At 41.1% G+C, this 19,869-nt stretch overlaps 2 protein-coding genes across 5 annotated transcripts in view; both read left to right on the top strand.

Moving 5' to 3' along the window:
• The window catches only part of LOC306814457 (protein unc-13 homolog B-like), a 198,532-nt gene that overhangs the window by 93,878 nt on the left and 84,785 nt on the right, over positions 1 to 19,869 (top strand). The window lies entirely within an intron of this gene.
• On the top strand, positions 6,270 to 12,054 carry LOC306814389 (uncharacterized protein; the record flags this gene model as incomplete). The annotated part of the gene is made up of 2 exons (XM_079330385.1): positions 6,270 to 8,862; positions 11,894 to 12,054. The coding sequence occupies exons 1-2, from the start codon at positions 6,420 to 6,422 to the stop codon at positions 12,052 to 12,054; spliced, it is 2,604 nt and encodes an 867-aa protein (XP_079186511.1). The 5' UTR covers positions 6,270 to 6,419.

Below are 19,869 nucleotides of genomic sequence, written 5' to 3'. Positions count from 1 at the left end.
TCTAGAGTTTTCATCCCATGGCCAGCCAATTTGTCAGCATGCCCTGATAATTTTGTTGCAGTTCTTGGAGCTGTTTCCTTTAAAGAAGAAGCTGCTCCTTGATCCTGGCCCATGTGTTCCATATGTGTTCTTAGGATCCTGATTTGGGATAAATTTGCTTTAATGAACAATTAATGCTTTTTATTATCATGGACAAGCCATCAACTGATTGATTCATCTGTGTACAAAACCCCCATGCTTTGGAAATACTCAGTTCAGGGTACTGCTGAACTTAATTATTTCCCCATTTGCTCTTAAACTGCTGATAGCTGCTGCTCAGATTTTGTACTTGCTGGAAAGGAGTGAAGTAACTTTTACATAAGACAGACAGAAGCAGCTGTGATGTCTATTTTCAGTAGTCAGTTATCCCTTTTGCCTTTTCCTTAGCACAGGGTTGTCTCAGAACTAGGTAGGCGCCTCAGAGTCAGCTTGCTGCCTACCAGTCATGAGCCTTTGCACTGACATGGTCGGCAGCTTGCAGCCTGTGCCTCCCCCTCTGTGCTTGGGGACAGCCCCTATTTCTGTCTCTGGATGCTGCCTTTTCCTGCTGCCAGGTGGTGACAGATCTCATTTGTTACTGCAGGCGATGCATCGCTGTGCCAGGCACTGCTGCCTTCAGCCTGCAGGGAAAGTTGGGAGAGAAGGATACAGAGGGAATGAGCATGTTGAGGCACTGAAGAATGGAAGGGCTGCCTGGTGCTGAGATGCCCTCCAGGGGTTCCCAAGGCAGCTGGACATAAAGCCTGGATGTCTCAGTCCCTCTCCATCTGTGCTCACAGAAGGGATGCTGTCTGGATGACATACATTAGTCCCCATTTTAGAGAAAGCTGAGACACACTTAACTTCTGGGGTGTCCTCTAAGTTTGTAGGGGATATTAAGGAGTTAAGCAGGAAGTGCTATCTCCTCTGCCTACTACACAGTGATTCTCTTCTTTTACATTAGTTTAATTTTATTCTGTTTTGCAACAGGAGTTTTTACATTGGTGAATGCCATGAACCCACAGCACTTCAGTGGGTGTTTTACCCTTATAGTTTGTGATTTTTACTGTTCCTTTACTTAACAGCTACCCTGATAACTTGCTGGTATGGCAAAATATTACTCAGATGTGTTTCTTTTCCTTAGCCAAATGGCTTTATGTAAAAGGTGAGAAATTACTGTGATGTGGGAAGTGCAGACCTGTGTTATATGCAATGTTCCCTGGATCAGTTTTCCACCCTGAGGCTGGCTGATTGACCTCACCTGGCCTTTTGTCACTTCTATCAAACTGCTCCAGAAAGGTTTTAAGTGTTGTTTTTTTTCCTGTAATATGTCAGGTGTGAAGGCTGGCTGTCACTGATACCTGCATTGAAGTGTTCTGTCATAGTTTTTGCTTAGCTGTATTGAAACACAGGTACAGGTAAAGGTAAAACCTGTAAAATATATTTGGAAGTGTTTAAAAACTTAAGAAAGTTCTACAGATAGGGCTGGGATGTAGTTTTGCAGCTAGTGCAGTAATTCCCGAATGGGAATCATTGAGGCTTGGCAGCAGAGGGACCGTGAAAGGGTTACCAAGGAGCTGAGTAATAGTTCTTCTCCTCACACTGTTTTATGTAAAATTATTATCATCCTCTTGTGACTACTGTCCTTTCACTGGCATGAATGTATTTCCTCTTCAATCCAGTGTGGAGTTCCATGTGTCTCTTTTGCACCTTACTTTCAGCCTGAATGTCCTGAGGTGGTGCTTCTCAACAGTATGTTTTGTTCTCGAGCTCTGCTGCTTTTTGCCTAGCTCAGTACCTTGTTGTTCTGGTCATTTGTGCTAGGACTCAAAAGTTAGAATTTTTGTTAATTATCAGAAGAAGGTTTGAAGAAAGACACATTCTCAGCATCAAAGCAATAATGCCATGTTCAGGTATGATCCAACCCAAACTTAAATTTAATGATATTAATTAGAAAATTGCAGGCTTATCTCCAGATGTCAAACAGCAAAACTGAAGATAACCCTTCATATGTCTGTCAATCCTTGTTAGGAATCTTTCAGCAATTAATGTGTTTAAAAATGCTATAATATTCTCAGGAAGAGTCAATGTTTCAGCATGCTGAGTGCTGGGGCGATGTTGCTATGGCAGCCTTAGCCATGATTTCTTTCTCTTTTAAATGCCAAAATTTTTTTCCCCACAATGTCCTGCATTTTAGTTATTTGTATTCTTCATGTTTAAATGATACTTTATAAAGTAGCAAAACCATTTATCAGGCATTTTATTTATTATTGCCTTTCCTAATGTAATTGCTAGTGCAGGTAATGCAATACCACTTTGTGTGGACAATACTGCACATATAATTTAATCAAAAAGATTTCACTCAGTAACATGAGTCAACAGCCAGAGAGGCTGCTGTGAAATGTTTTTCTGATCATAGTTAATTGTTTTTATATCTCTTTGCTGGGTTCCTTGAAGATCCCATCTACCCTGGGGCTCCTCCTCACATGACTTTGTGGGCTGAAAGTGTCTCAGTATTAACCTTAGTGTGATGAAAACCAGATAGCCATTGACAAGGTGTGCCAGACATAAGGATGAGCCATCCATGGGAGTGGTGGAGTCACTATCCCTGGAGATATTTCAAAGACCTATAGATGTGGCACTCAGGTATGGTTTAGTGCTGGCCCTGGGAATACTGGGTAAATCGTTGGATTTGATGATCTTAAAGATCCTTTCCAACGTAAGAAATTCTATGATTCCATAAGATAAACATACCTCATTTTAGCAGGTTTTTGTGCTCTCACTTCCTTTTCTTCCACCAGACTCCAGCCAGGCCACTGCAGTGTGGGGCAGTGCTGAAGGCACACAATGCTGCCTTTGTTTTGAACCATGCTGGTCCAATGTCTCACAAAACTGAAGATGCTGCTTAGAGGGGGTTGCAGTCACCTCTCTTCTCCCTAGTGAGAGCCTGGCTCTCTTTTTTATGCTGTAAGCATAAAACATTGCTGATCCCCAGCTGATGAGCAGAGATAACATAATTGCATTTTATTTCTTCACAGGCTTTCTCACGTTCTTTTTTTCTCATTCATGGATGCTGGCATGACATGCTTTTACTCCTGTTGTCATGGCAAGTCTGTATGTCAGGAGGAAAAATATCTTGTTTATGTATTAAAAAGCTATTTCAGAAGTGTGTCCAGTGACAAGGTGATGGGATGTTGCAGTGTTTGTGGTAGCTCACCTGTTTCCCCTCTCCAAAATCCTAATATCAGCTTTGTCTTCATGAGAAAGGCAGAATAACCCAAAAATCCCCAAGTAAAGCAGCAATGTATTCCTCATGTTGAGCTTGAACCTGGCTCTGTTTTGAGAAGTTGGGGAACATAGAAATGGTGGTTCCTGTGCATTCTATTCTCCTGCATATCCAGAGACAGCTGCACTGAACTGAGCATGGAGTTCTTCTGGAAGGAAATGCCTGCTAACAAGGCAGTCAGAGCAAACCTTGTGTAATCAGTGAAGGCTTGCAGCATCTGGCAGGACACTAGGATCCAAATATTGTTTCCTTAAAGACTTGATTTCTTGTTATGTGTTAATGTGACTGCTGGATTGATTCTGGAAGGGAAAAAGACTTCAGTAAGGATTTGCATCTAGAGTAGGTTTTGGATTTTTTTCCTGGGTGAACCTGCACTAACATTTATTGTCACTTCACACGTTGGTGCTATAAAAAAGCATGCCTCTAGCACAAGGGAAATAAGAGATTTTATGGGAGACAAGTTGCAGAGCACCTAGTCTGGAGCATGGAAGGGGACAGGAGCCCCTACACAGCCCTGGGTGGATAGGAGGAGGAAAACGTGGCAGGAGGTGCAGAGTCCCTTTCGGGCCAGCCCACAGAATGAGTGACTGCTCAGAGCTTCAGGTCTGAGCGTGGGCTTGGGGAGGGGAATGGAGGGAGGAAGCCTGTGGGAGAGGGACAAAGAGGGTGATTCTCTTATTTGATTCTTGGCATTCCACTCAGTGGGCAATGATTTGATCTTTGGTGGCAAACAGTGATTTCCTTTCATTTCCACCCACTGTAGAGAGAGGTGGGAAGGCTTCCCTCTGAGCCAGAGCTACTGTCCACGTGTTCTGCTCTGGCCTTCTTCCCAGCTTTGGAGGAAGCAGTTTCTGTCCTCTGTGGGGAAAGATGGAAAGGTACTGCTAGTATTTGATGAAATCAAAGATGTGCTTTTGAAAATCTGCAATGAAGTAGATATTCTTGTGTGTGTGTGTGTGTATATATATATATGCATATATACCTATATATTCATATATACATATGCTACAATTACTATATATAAGTAAAAATGACAGCATTATATTGTTTGCATTGAGCTACCAGCTTTGGAACGGCTGCAATCTTGCAAGTAAGTATTCAGCAGGATAAAGTGATTTCTGTAAAAAGCTGCTGCTCTGGAGTGTTGTAGCAGATAAAGAAAGTGAGAGCGTGTTCTGTCTTGAATTGATTTTTTTTTTTTTTTTTAAACTAAAGTGATCATTATGCCCCTCTGGTGCCTTGGAAGCTGCATACAGAAGGAAACATGATAAAGACTGAGCTTTCTGTGGGAAACTTTGCACAAGTATATGTAGGCTTTTCTCCTAGAACTTGGAGTTCAATATGCTGGATAATATTTGAAATGAGCATTTCTGTGTGCATCCCTCAAGCAGCATGTACAGGGAGCCACAACTGTGGAGCTCTTTTTCTTGGCTGCCATTGAATCCAATTCCTTGCTTCTCCAAGGTTTCACTTCTTACAACTGGTACAGAAGTGATTTTTTGATGTTAAGCATCAGTTACCCACTCAAGTGAAAGTGGCTAAACTGTGTAAGTGGTGGAAGAAGAGAGTCTGAAAAAATATTCCGTATGTCAGCTCTGTTATATGATGAAATAGTTGAATGAAAAAAAAAGCCCAAATAATCCAAACTGATTTTTCTGGACCAATGGCCTGAAAATTCCAGAAAATTAAAACTCGCTTTCTTTAAAGAAGCTGACAGTCAATCTCAGAGAGAATTTGTTTAGCCTAAAAAAGGGCAGGTATTGCCTTTGGTGTGGAAGTTCAGCTGAGATGCTTGGTGATGGGACTTAAACCTGAAGCACAGATGCAACCTCTTTTGTAGCATGTTAATTAAGTTCTTATTATAGAGATTGTTATTTACAATGCTGCTTCCTCCAGATCAAAAAACACTCTGTCCTTTCCTGCCCACAAAGTGAAACAATAAAAATGAAAGATAGTTACCATAGGCCTTAAATAAAATATGAATATGAGAAAGAATATGTGCTTCAGGCAGCAAGTCCAAACTGAATCATCAAATACACTTGTGTTCTCCAGTCACCTTGCCTCCAGGAGGATCCTGTGTGGGTCTCTTGTGTGTCCTACTCTCTGGAGGAAAAAGCTGATTGTATGTTGCTTAGTAAGTATGGCAGTAAAAGCACGTGGAAGTTTAAAGGAGATAACATTATGGAGTTTTTTAGTTTTGTTTTGCTCATTACAGGGAGGATTTAAATTGGGGAAAATAATCAACTGCAAAATCTCCAGAGCTGGAGTAGAAGTGACATGCAGAAGCTTCATGCTGTCAGCTCAGCCTGTTTGTGCATATGCTGAGTGTGGCGTATTTAACTGCAGGTTAGCTTGGAGCTTGCAAGCTTTGAGGTTTTTTTTGTTTGGTTCATTTTTTGGATTTTTTTTTTTTTTACTGCTTCGTAGCAAAATATTAAGATGAAAATACTAAAATAGCAGAAAGGTTTTACTCCTAAAATCTGTCATCCAGTCTTCTTGCCACTTTACATCACTTTGTGCAATTCCTGTGGGCTAGCTGGTACTGCGCCAAGTTAAATTAGATTTCTGCTTTGGTTTGAAGAAAGGATGAAGATTGTGAACTTGAAAGAGAGGAAAATGTGCAAGGATAGAATTTCTAATGTCAGAATTCTGTATTTGGGGGGTAATTAAGTCACACAGTGCATAATTGCCAGAAGCTTAAGCTTGAGAACATTCACAAACCTGGTAGAAAAACGACCACAGAATTGCTTTTTGAATGTGACCTTTTTTTTTTTTCCACTCTCTTGAATAGAAGAGGGAGTGAGGAGCACTTATTCCAAGAACAACCTGATCTGGGGAGGTGGCCAAAACCAAGACAATGTCTGTACACTTTAAATAGCACATCCTTTTTCTGTTTGATTTTATGTGTATGCTGGTTTTAGGTTTTTGGGGTTTTATTATTATTCTGCTTAAGTTACCTCGGGTATTTCTATCTGAACCAAACTGTAATGTTTTTCTCCCCTCTTTTGGTAGCTGCCTCATGACAGAATAAAAACTGGATGCAAGTTGTGCATTGGGAAGTGATTGATGTGTGCTTGTGCAGCTTGTAGCACTATGAGAAACACAGGTGCAGCTGATGATGTTTGCTAGAAGTAGATTGAAAAAGCAAGAAAATGAAATTTCACTTCTGCACAGAAAACCTGTTGTAAAACTGCAGGGCAGGAGGCAATTCCGGAAGCAAAAACTCCATTTATTTCTGCGGGACAAAATGAAGAGGCTTCTCCAAGGCTCGATAGATGATAATTCAAACCATGCACATCGCTGCCAGCTCTCCCCCGTGGAGATTGAATCAGACATGTTTGTTTGTGGAATCAAGAGGAGCTCTCCAAGCACTGAATTTTCCATGGCTGGAGGGGACTTCCATCAGGATGGAGGACATGATTCCAAGGGAATGAGTGAAGTGTGTGTTGGTGAGGTGGAACTGAACTGGGGTGGCTACGTAAAAATACCATGTTCAGTTCAGCAGAACAGGAAGGACTTGCAGGGGAATTCTTCTGATGGTATCACTCAGACCTCTTCTGAAATAAAGGGCAGAGTGTCTGAGGGGCAGGACCTTTCTTCCCTGAGCATTACCATGAGCTGGAGGGATGCTGCTGAAAGGCAAGGGTGCTTTCCTCAGGAAAAGGCTGTTGCGTACAAGAGTCGAAGACGGCAGTCAAGAGACCGGTCAGCTGATGTGGTTGATTACATTGTTAAAGAGCTACAGGGAATAAGTCGAATCCAGACAGAGATTGCAGAGCTCCGCCAGCACCTCACCTTGATAAAAGGCTCTGTGGATGAAGTCTCCAGCTGTGTGGACACAGTTTTGAGTGAGATAGAAGGCCTGCAAGGTGGCTCTGGTGGCAAAACCCAGGGTGTGCATGCTCGAGAGCCAAGAAGGGAGGTACAAAAGGAAGAACCAGTGTTGTATTTTTATGGCATCCCAGAGAAAGATGGTGAAAACACAGTAGAGCTAATCTGCAGCTTTTTGTCTGAATATCACTGTTTCAATGGTATTCAGTGCAGTAAGTACATAAAAGATGCTTATAGGTCAGATATTGGTACAGGCAAGCCATTAATGCCGAGACCAGCAGTTGTGAAACTTGTGAGTTGTGAACAGAGAGACTTTATTTTACAGAAGTCTATTCTTCTGCAGAGCTCAGGGGTCCGAGTTGCTACCAGCGAGGAGCAAAAGCAGCAGAATGGCCAGAGGGGCCAGAAAACAGATTCAGTCTCTTTGCAGTCTGGCTTGAAGAAAAATAATCAGAACTCGATGAATCCTGATGGAGCTCAGAGACCTGATGCAATTGGGCACCTTCAGACAGACTCATGCCAGGTTAAGTATAAGAGCACGAGTAGGAAAGCACAGTGTGCAGAGGAGAGACTTGATTCTGTGCAGAAGTCAGCCTTGACCAAGAAAGACACCTCGATACCTGAAACTGGAAAGGAAGCACAAACAATAAGCTGCAGTGAGCAGCCTTCAGATGACAGGGACATTTGCCAGGCTGAACCTCCAGAGGTGACCATTTCACCTAAATCAGGTGATGGAAATCACTGCTGCTCATCTGACTCTTCGGGCCATGCAAGCCAGATGTGTGCTTCAAGTAATGGTAGTGAGCAGAGGCTTGACACTAAAAGCGTCACTGAGAATTCTTCTTCTCTTCTAGAAAAAGATGAGGGGATAACCACAGAAGAAATTGAAACTGACTATGATAACTCTTGCAAATTTACCAGTGCAGAGAAAGGTGATGTTCAAAGAGAAGATGTTTCTAGTGGGGTGACAACCATTAGCTATGATCATATAACAGATGAAATGGCTGACAGTAGTGACAGCTTGAAAGATATGATCCAAATGGACCTGAATGATCAAGATCCAACTGATCAGGTCTTCAGGGATGTCCTGGAAAATTCCCAATATTTCCTTGACCACTCCCGGGACAACATTGATCTTGTAGACATGAAGTTTTACACTAATAAGCTTGGGAAAGCTATTCACCACTTCAGGTCTGCTCTGCAGGTGGTGTTCCATAAACTGGAGACAAGTGATTCTGAGATCCTTTTGGAAAATGATAGTGGCTTACAGATGGATGATGACAACACGCTTATGCTGACCAGTTCAGGTATGGGTGGCAGCTCTGACTACTTTGCAGAAACCCCTCCTAGTCAGTCCTCTGAGAGCCAGGCAAATGCAAATGTCAGCAGTGAAGCATCTACTCAGATGCAGTTTGCTCCTTCCAGTCTTTCCTCTGTTCCACATGAGCATCCCGTTTCCAGTGTGATGCCATCATCTGACTGTGAAATCCTTGCTGGGCACCAGTTGCCTCCTGGGGAGCTTGGAGAAGATGGGAGCCATCCACCTGAGCCAGCAAAGGAGTGCAGGCCCATGAGCCTTGACAAGGTGTGCGCAGAGACCATCTACCTGAACAAATGCATCAACAATTTCAAAAATGTGCTGAGGGAAAAGAGACAAATGCGTAGGAGACTCTTAAAAGAATTAGCACAGGAAGGAAACTGGATTTCTGCTGAGGAGACAAACTCAGGTAAAATGAAAAAAAATATTTTTCAGGAGATGTCAAAATCTGGTATTTGTGTAGCCAGCGGCCAGCATTTCATTCTGTGGGTGAATTGTGAACATTCTGTGAGTTTATTAAAAGTTGTGAGCAAACAGTTACAAAGACCAGTACATGCACTCTACAACTGCACTGACAAAACTCTCTAAAATTTACTGTGTAACACACTGAAATGCCAGTTAGCAAGCTTCACCTTTTTTTTTTTCTTTGAGAGAGGGAGATTTGCAGTGCTTCTTCAAAATAGCAGGTGTTAAGGTTTTTCGTCATAATTCGTGACTTGGTTTCTTGTTAAATATAATAGCTAAGACATGTGATAACAAAGTGTGCATTTGAGCTATAAGTAGCCAGATCTGCAGTTTTGTGAGTTGAGTGGATCTAGACTTTAAGTGACTCTGTCACAAAGTGGGAGTTCTCAGTATTTAATCACTGCTAGATGTTATCCTAGTAGAGACTTTTAAAAATAATAAATAGTAATAATTATAATAGTTTGTCCATAAGATGGAAATTTTTTTTGTTTCTGAGGAACAACATCCCTTATTTCCTCAACAGAGTTTGAAATGTGTGACCACAGCAGATGTGATCTGATACAGTGGTGGAGCAGTGTTCCTAAACCATTTCCTGATGCTGTGGGAGATAGAGCTGACTGGCATCTTTTGATGGGACATGTTTTGACAGATTCAGTTTGGTAAAACAGAACCTGAAGTGCAAGTGTAGGTCCATTTTCCCCCTTCCTCTCCAGGCAGTGACAAAGCTTTCCCAGTGTCATCTCTGCAAGTCACTACACAGTTAAGGAAAGAGGCTTTGGTTCAAGAGTGGAAGTTACTTTAACTAAAGCTTGGAATCTTCACTTGTGAACTTCCTTATATCAAATACTCTGTTCACTCTTCTTGCACTCATGAAAGCTGGTCAGAATGATCAGGTGCTCCTCTCCCCACTGAAGGAGACAGCTAATGAAGGAGTACTTTTCCAGTGACTCTGCTTTCACTGTGAAGAAACAATCTGTCAAGCTATATTTGATTTCTGTACCAGTCATATTCTCAGTTACAAGATCATAAAGCTGGTAATCAGCTCCCTGCTTTCTCATTTTATACAAGGTCTTTAGTATAGAGGGGGCTCAAATAGTAAGTTTTTAATGAAGGAAACTCTGGGATTTGTTAGTGGGCTTGGTACAGATACTTTTTTTTTTTGTGAAGTTTGTGTGGTGCTCAAGTCCTGGACATGTGTCCTTATTTTAGAACCTGAGGGAACAAACAGTGGTTTGGATTAGCATGTGCCACTGTACAGCAGAAGTACTGAAATAGCCTGTTTGTGAATGTGAGAGGAGCCTGCTCATCTCAGCCGAGTTTGAGCAGCACAGGCATGTTCACAAGGCAAGAAGTAGCCAAAACAATTGAGGAGGATGAACAGAGCTGAGGTTTGTACTTTAGATGTGGCTCCAGGGTGAGTTGGGCTTTCTCATCCTCAGTTCAGTTCTCCTGAACATGATCCAATGATGAGACAAAAAGTTGGTGGCTCTTGTGTGCCACTCCCATAAAGGTAGATCTATAAGGTAGATTTGGCAGTTGAAGCCATAAAAATAAGTGTGTGATGAAGTCACAGTGTAGGAAATGTGCTCTGAGAGACAGGAGGAGTCAAAGGTAGTGGGGAAAAAGTGGATGAAGGATAAGAAAAGCAAGACCTTGGGGAAAAAGACCCCAGAGTTGCCAAGAAGCAAAGAAGGCCAGATGCTGACAGCTAGACAGGGAAAGAGTTGGAACCAGATGATCTTTAAGGTCTCTTCCGACACAAATATTCTGTGATTCTGTGACTGTCAGAAATAGTGGTTTTTTGGCATGCATTTTGCAAGAAAGAGAAGCTGCAGTTTTTTGTCCTGTTTCAATGTTCTCAGGTTTGAACCAAGATTTTATTTTCTTCGTTTGGAAAAAGCATCATACTGGAATGTAATGAAATGTTGTTGATTTGCTCTATTTCTCAGGTATAGATGAGTATTTGTGTCTTACTTTAAAAATTTAATTTGTTGCTAATAGCTTTTTCAGTTCCCTGATAAGGTCCACTGAAACCCCAGTTCTACAGCTGTTTTTTGGCTCTGAACATAAACCTCACATTTGCTCAAAAGTTCAGTTCAAGGTATTTTTCTTAAATGTGCTTGGCAGCAGCCTCCAGCTAAGGAATGGAAGAGAAGTTTGAAGGTATTGGTAAATATGATTGTTTTGGTGAATCAGAGATGATGTACTGGCATAAAGGTTTATATTATTTATAGCTGAACACAGATGCAAATTACCAGAAGAACTTGGAACTTGGCAGGTGCATATAAGTAATTGTTGTGTTTAATTGGAAATAAAAAGAAAAATTAAATACCTCCTGAAAATCTGAGGAAGACTTTAAAGTTTAAATTTGAGAAAAAGCAAAAAATGAGTGTAAGTGAAGATGAGGAGAGTTTGAATTAGTTTAAAGTAAATCCCTGAAATGCTAGAGATTTTATGAGATTTAAGGTGTCTGCTCAAAAGTGAAATGGTGAAAGAATTCTGTGATCAGGGTTTAGCCAAGTTAGTCACTATTGGTGAAGCTGTGAGTGCACATGCTGTAGTGAGACACCAAGTTTTAAATCTGTATCTGCAGTTACTCAGAGCTTTGCCAAATTTTTTACATTTGGCCTGAAAGTGTCCCTAACAGCCTTAAACTGATGGGGCTCAGAAATCAAAGATGTGTATGGATTTTAAGCCAAAATGGTATTTTTTTAAGCTTTATTTTTGTTTTTTTAGATGTCCAAAATTTAGTCTGATGCAAGATTTATTGCTTTTGTTTGTATAAAAATATGCTTGACCTATATTTGAGAAGCTCTGGTGCCCTGAGGTCTTAAAATTTGGCAGTCCTAGCCTGTGTCAAGGAATTTTCTGTGGAAAATCAACCTCAAATGAGCGGAGTGAATACGCTTTTGAAAAATGTTTAGCTTGCATATGCTCACTGGTAGCTTGCTACTGTTGAGCTGTTGCATTGCCAGAGACTCCATCTGTCCTCAGTGTTTTCCAGCCGGGGGCTAAAAGCAGGATTTCCCTGCTCCACGTGACTGAGAGCCACAGCAGACCTGAGAGGGGACACGAGTCCAGGTCTCCCGCATCTTCCACGCTTCAGGACTCCACAGGAGGGGACAAGAAGGAATAGAGTTCAAATGCAAGGGAATTAAAAACCCAGGAGTGAGGGATGCCTGGATCTCCCTGAGACACACTGAAACCACCCCAGGGACCAAGTCAGGAGAGATTTTGCTTGTCTTGGAAGGGCTTGGGGTGACTGTGTAAAAAGGACAAAACCAAAGGACTTGATGTGGAGCTGTGTCTGTATAGGTGAGATGGTTTTGCTTGATTGAACAGGACAGGCAGGAATAAGGTATAGAAAATTACTTCAGAGGAGAACAGTCAGAAGGGTCCATGCCCAACAAAATATGTTTCCATCTGCAAGGGGCCCCAGGTTTCCTCAGTTTCTCCAGGTCAGCTGGTCTGTGCAGGGCAGACTGCCAAAACACAGCACTTGTGCCACACCGGTGGTTGCAGCATCCTGCTGCTTGTGATTTCTTCTCCATTAGCTCCAAAAGGAAAGCCTGCAGGGTGGTCCAGAGGCTTTCTTCCCTTATGAGCATCCCATGCAGGCATGTCTTAAGGTGGAAAATGGGATTTTTATTTTAGCTACAATCCAGCACTTCGTTTGCTGAAGTAATTTGACTTCTCCTTAGCGATTGAGTTAAAATAGCTTCTCTATTTTCCTGTCTTAGTTGATTGCATGTCTGTAATTACACCCATATAGACAGTAACTTCAAAAACTATTTTTGCTTTTAAACCAATTTGAGTGTCTCCTGTTACCATGAAGATATTTCTTCCCCTCCATCTTTCATACACAAATGAGTAATAGGATTCTTCTGTGCAGATAGAGAATTATCTGATTGGAAGACTTAAAAAATATCATGTCTGTACCGGAAGTTTTGAGTATGATTCTCATGTAACTTTACTAGCCTTGAAATTGCCTATCCATAAACATGAGATTTAGTGTAGGAAGCTTCTGGATTTTATTTTTTTTTCTCAGAGGAAAATTGCCTAGATGTATAAACTCAGAAAATATCTCTCTGCATTATGATATTTGCAAAAGCAAAATGTGTTCCGTGGGAGCTGCCAGTTTCCTCATACTGGGCAAAATGTACAGAGAGTGAGGAAGGGAGCAGGGGGGATGTTTCAGATGCAGGGATGCAGGCAGTGGATGCAGTCTAGGGGAGAGGAGAACAAATTTGTTTCTCCTTATAATAAATATAGGGCTTTTTTCTGTATGATAAACAGTGGGTCCAATTCTGCGTCACGATTACTAATGAAATAGGAACAGTAACTCTGAAAAGAGCTCTTGAAAGCATATGTTTCAATACATGTGCAGTTATGGATGAAATTTAATGAGTTTCATTTGTGGTTGTCTGTTAGAGACTAATTGTCTGTGCATCTCCCAGGAAGCACATGGGGAAACTCTGCTGCACAAATGTATTATCAACTTGTGGCAAACCTTTACCCCAATTTCTGTAAAAATCATTTTACAGAACTTATGGCAGATATCTGGTCTACTAACTTTTGTTCCTCTCCTTCTTCTTTTTTTTTTTTTTTTTTTCTTTGCAGAAGGAGGTAGAGGAGAGCTCCAGGTTGTACATGTTGTCCCTTGTAACCAGCATCTCTTTCTGAAACCCCTGTGTGTGCATGTCTTGTCTTCCTGTAGCCACTTGCTCCTGCTGAGCGCTGGGATTGTTTAGCATGTCATGGTTATCTGAGTCATTGTTAACACTGTGTGTGAGTTAAGAGTCTGTTCAGTGCCTATGGCCTTGTACAAAGAGCAAAAGATAAATGCTTGGAGTGATTTCCTCTCTTGGGTGCTCTGTGGGGTGTGTGTGATGTGCACAGGCGCCACGTTAGCAGAGGACAAGTTTTTCATCTTGTATTTTCCAGTCTTCCTCTTTATGAATCTTGTTTAAACCAAGTATTTTCTAATTTTTCTTCAGTTATTTTATTTAATTTCATCTCTGTCTGGCTCATCCGCTTTCATCCATTAGAAGTCAGAAGTACATTTGTGGGGTGTAGTAGTGAGCTTAATCAAACCTGGGTGCTGGAAGATGTCTGCTGCAGGTCCCATGCCTTTTTAAGTGGTCACTTTGCCTTTTTAGGTGGTCACTGTGCTTTGAGCAGGGCCCTGTGCCCCATGGGAAGGGCAGAACTTTTTCCTGAATACATACAGTTACTGTCTTTCTAATTCTGGTCTGGCTACCTCTCTGCCCATTATCCTGTGGGCAAAAGGTAGCTCTTTCCTCCTGGGAGGATCTGCAGAATTGTTTTCTTGACTGCTGTGTGCTTTGTCAACAGTTGTGCTAGCAACTGTATCTCACATAGAGAAATTACTGGCTTTTGGCTTCTCAGCTGTTTTATTTTCATGACTCTGTGCTGTGTGTATTCAGTGCCTGCTGTGCTTCCCTCTCTCCTGCAGCTGTATAAATGAGGCAAAACTGGCTTCCAGGAGGAGCTGAACCTTGCATGGATTTTGGGCCTCCATGCAGATGTTATTCCTTGAGTGATGATTTGTGTTTCTAAGTTTTATTGGCTCATATATTAGAAGTTCTGTTTCCTTCTTACTAGTAAATATCTGTCAATTAATGCTTTTTCAGGAAAGCAGAGATACCTGGTGTCAAATATTGGTGTTAAATTCAGTCCCCCTTTTGGCTTCAGTACAAAACCACTGTAACCTCCTTTAAACTGTTCATCTGGCTGCTGTAAGAGTGGTACTGGATGATACATCAGTTGGAAGGAGCTTCCTTTGGGGCTCTTCAGCCCTTAATTAAATGGATGCTGTTGCAGAATACAGAATGAATTTAAAATAATCCCTTGGCTTGTAGAAGCTTTGGATTCCACGTAAAATGCAGCATACTTGAGTGAATGAAGACATTGAACCACAAGACTGACTTGTTTAATTGGGAAGATTTAGTTCAGTCTGACTGTTAATGCCACTGAAGAAATGCTCTAATTAAGCATGACCAGAAGTTTAATTTAGTCAGTGAAACAGTTGCTCCTTGTTTTAGCCTGATTGAGATTAACCTATATCTTATTGAGGGTTTTGAGGTTTAATAATAAACCATGGTATTTGAAAACAAGTTAGGGTGATTTTCAAAACAAATAAGAAGTCATTATTGATTTTTTTATCTGTTTAAATAAAGCAGCATAGAGCAGCTTTACATGTTTTACATCTGTTTCATATTTTAAGAGGATAATGTGTCAGATACAGTACTTAAATGTGATGGAAAATTACACTCTTAGGAAACCTTTTATGTGTAGAGCTAGATTTATATGGAGGGCTAACAGATCTGTGAATGTTCTTCCTTCCCCTTGTGCTGCTCCAGACTTTGTGATTTCTTATTTTATTTCTTTTCTTGCCCCTCTGTCCATTTTATGGACTTTCACTTCTACAGAAGTGCATAATTGTTTGTTCTGTCCATTAAACCATCTTCTTGTGTATGAGAGAATTTGAAAAATTTTAAAATTGCATCTTTAAGTAACTTCTCAAGTTACTTTTAAGCCCAGCTGCTGCTTTTTCTGAGTAAGCAAAATTCCTGTTGTTTCCTTTTTAGACTTCACCAAACACTGCCTTCCCTATGACTGAATACTTTGCCTTAAGTGACCATATCTATTGTCTTGTTTAATCCAGGGCCTTAAATTTATGCCACTGACATTGTTTTTCTAACTGGCTCTTGCTTGGTAAGAAACTTTAATTACTTGGAGAAGACTTTTCAGCAGCTGGTTATGATATGCTTTACTGTGAGTGAATATACTGCAGTGCTAGGGGTGACAAGCACTCTTCCCCATTTGAGAGTATTTGTTGAACATCATCCACCGGCATCAGAAATTTAAAAAATAAATTTAAAAAAGGATATGTTGGCCTGCTTTATTTACATATTTGTTTCTCCATTGTTTCAGCACTCTCCTATGTGCTTGCTGTGCTTACTGATGGTCAAAAAAAAAAAAAAATTAATTCAGATTCAGTCTAATGTGGCTGCTTTCAAGGAAAAATCAAGTGACAGAGCTGTGCAAAGAAGGCCATGAGCCAGTAAAACCCTTTCTGTGACATGCAGCATGTGGATGGATGACAGGGTGTTAAATGTGTCTGCTTTCCCTTGCCTTCCCATTTGTCCTTGGGAAGGACAGTGCTAAAAATCTCTCACAGTTGTTGCTGTACTCTTCTCACCTGCTTGTTGTTTCTGCTGCTTGCCCAGGCTCTCTACAGCTCAGGCTGCTGCCCTGGGCTGAACTTGGGGAAACCCAGGGCTGGTGACAAGCCCAGAGCAGCTGCTGGAGCTCTGCTGTGTCCTGGCACGCAGAAGTTGCCTCTGGAGAATTGGAAACTCCCCACCTGCAGCAAATACATTTGGATGGACAATATTGGTGTTTGCTTTCTTTAAATGAGGAGGAATATATGAAGACTTCTTACTCCTAAGAGGGGTGCAAAGTGAGGGTTACTTTGTTTAGCTGATAGTGCTGGAGTTGTCACAAACCCTCACGCCAGCATATGTAGCTAATACAACCTCTGGTTCTTTGACTACAGTGTCAGTACAAGGGACTTAGAGGACTCCATAGTGACTGCTGTAGTGTAATATTACACCATTTCCTTTTATATAAATCTCTCAGTTTCATTATCCAGAACTGTTATGGTTTGGTGTCTGCTTCTCCTTTTGAAAGGCTTCTACAGAGTTGTTGGGACACACTTTTGAATTTTAACCCCTGTGTTCAGCTGCAGTTCTCACATTCACCTGCCTGCTGAACAAACACAGGAAAAGGTTCTTTTAGCCAGAGTAGTAAGCAAGATGTTTTGTTCTTCTCCTTATAGGATTGTGTTTGCATCCTCCAGCTGCTTTTGCCATTTTCCTTTGTAATTTTTTTTTAACTTTGATGCAGAATAGATAGATTTCATATGCTTTTCTGAAGGAATCTTGCCAACATAGTAGAAAGGTATTTATGCTTTTACTTCTGTGGAGACATTTCATTGGTCATATTCTAGGGATTATGTTCTCTTCCTATGTGGCTGTAGTGGCATATGGTCAGTGTGATGACTAGAACTCAAATCCATTGTTTTATGCTTTTCTCCACTGAGGAATGCCTTGTTTGCAGTCAAATTCATGGCAGCCTTTGGGACTTCTATCTTGCCATTTTTCCATGTTTAATCCGCCATTGTTTCAGTATTTATTGCCGTCAGCTCTTTCTACTGGACCTATGGGTTCAGTGTCAATAATTCTCCTGGGTTTGTCATTTCCAGATTTTATCAGCAGATCCTACTTACTCCCACTAGCTTCCTTATTGCGTTGTCCATGGCTGGCTCAGTTACAGTTACTTGTTTATCCACCTGAAAGCTCCTTCCTCCTCCTCATCCGGTCTTTATTAACGTCACATGGCACTGCATCAAAAGGGTTTTTTTTTTTAAATTGAAACTCAGTTCATCATTCATTTTATAGTTAGAGAAAAATAATTGCTTTGTGAAACAAAACCAGAATGTTTGCAAAATTGGTTGTGCCTCTGTTATATTTATTCCTGTTTTCCTGTAGCCTCCAACTTAATTATTTCCTTCATGTTTGCTCAGAACCCTTTCAAGCTTTTGAAACCAATAGTGGTCCTACACTAATCTGGATCACATTTCCCTCCTCCACACACACACACTCTAACTGTGAGTACGGCATTGGCTCTTCTACAGTCTCAAGGCATCAGCCCTCATTTGATGGATGTCAGGTGCTGGTTTTGGCATTTTCTCAGGGAGAAGGCTGCCTGGAGCAAATTAGCTCTTTACTTTGCTTTCAGCAGGTGATAACTCCTGCTTTCACACAGCCATCACCTGCTTTGGCCCTGCATCAATATTGCCACTTCCTGAAAGCTCTTTCTTTTGTTTTGTGCTGTTATGCGCAGATGATTTTCAATCTTGACCCTAGTGAAGCTCTGTCTTTTGTTTTTATTTGCATGTCTGAAAGGCTTGGTAAAAATGTATTATAATTTTGTTCAATGTATTTTAATTATCTGGAATTCCTGGCAAATTTTACTTTGCACATCACAAATCTGGGACATGATGTAGGTTTGTTTCCTGATCATAGTTTCTGCCCTCCCCACATCCACATTCCTGGCTGTTCTCTGTTGACTCATGGCTCCCTGTAGGAAATTGTCTGACCTTATCAAGGTAACAGCTTTCCCTCTATCTTTCCTTCTCCCTTTTTCCCAGATTCTTCAAGCTCTTGCATGCTCCAGTCTGCAGTGAACCCGCTGTTTAATGGTCTGTTAATATCTCAAATATTAGTGACTTATATTTCATTCTCACGTAAAATGATTGAAAACTGACTCCTCCTGCCAGTCAATGTTGCCACATTTGTGTTTGTCATTCTCTGTCACTCAGCACAGCTGAGCCATTGGTGTCAAGCTCAGTCCAGCATGAAACCTTTGTCCATTTCAGTGTTGGCTTTCTAACCACAGCTCTGAACACTTGTTCAGCTGCAAAGGTAGAGATGTGTGCTCAGAAGGATCTGGTTGTATTTACTTCATGAAAACTCTCTTGACCAGTAGTTGCTCCACATCCCTCTGGAAAAAATACAGATTTCAGGCTGAGGGATTTTGGTAGCAAAGCTTGTTGGAACCTGGTGTGCTGCTGCAGCTGTGGGGAAATGATACTGGAGTGTGGGTCTGGACCCCTTTCTGCTCTGCAGGCCTGTCTGATTCTGGGCATTCCATTATGGATAACATCATACTGGTCAACCTGTTTAAATATAAAATAATGAACATTACTAATAGGTAGTCTTCAAGTCTGGAAATTCCCTAGTTTGTAGGATTCAAAAATATGAAGTTTGGACATTTTCTTCTTTTCAAGTTGATACCTCAAAGACATCTCCTTTTCCTTGGTTATTTCTGCTCTTCTTGGGAGTCTTTGTCACCTGTGAACAATGTGGCGTTGCACATCTCACACATAGCAAAGGTTAGGAAAAAAAAAAGAAAAAAGAACTTTGATTTGGGGCTGTGTTCTTTTATCTTGCATAAAGTTGGATTTTATTTCCTGACTCAAGCTCCTTTACTTTGTTGACTCTCAGGTTTTGAGTTCCATGGCTGGAAATACTTTCTTTTTCAATGCAGGTTGCAACCTCCTTTTTCTCTTGGCACATGTGATTATCAGAGGTTGGAGTTTCAGCTATTAGCATTGTGACCTGCTTAGTCCTGTGTGAAAGCAGCATTTTTTTCAGGGAGTGCAGGAGAACATGTGACCTGTTAGCTGAAACAAAGAGGTTTCCAGTTACAGGTAACCATTTTACCCTTATCCAGAACCTATTGTTTCTTCCAGGTACATTGCAAGTGTTCAAATACTTCTAATTAGTCCACTCAAGATCAGCAGAGAAACAGAACATCATTCTATAAATGTAGTCTAAATATGACCATAAGAACATGGTTTGAATTTATAAATACAAATTCCTATATTTGCAGTCTGTGGTGTTTTCCATCATTCTGTGGGATCCTAGTTGACCTGCAGGTGGTGGCCCTTGTTTCATGCCTGTTAAAAATCAAATACTTTCAAATAAATGGGTGAAGCTGTAATGGGACTTCTCTGCTTAGGAGACTAAAGAGTCTTTGCACTTGGGCATGAGCAAAGCTCACAAGTGTTCATACAGAGGTTCATGTTAGTCTGTCATTTGTGCATTTCATACAAGGGTTTTTAATTTATAACATCTTCATTATGACCACATTCGTGTTAAGTGGTGACCTGTAGTAGCAAGACCTCTTCAATAACTGGAGTTGAAAGAAAAAGTAAAAGGTTTGTCATCAAGATTGCCTTTTGAATGAGGAGTTGCACTGAACAGGCTCTTCAGATTCCAGTCCTTTGCTGTTCAATGAAATTGCATTGTCTGTCTGTGTCTGTATGACTTACCCTGGCATCTTGGTCACTGGAGGTGCT

Source organism: Erithacus rubecula (assembly GCF_903797595.1).
Source record: "Erithacus rubecula genome assembly, chromosome: Z".
In the NCBI taxonomy this organism is placed as follows: Eukaryota; Metazoa; Chordata; class Aves; order Passeriformes; family Muscicapidae; genus Erithacus; species Erithacus rubecula.
Note: the sequence above shows the minus strand (reverse complement) of the source record. Positions and strands in the feature narration are given on the sequence as shown.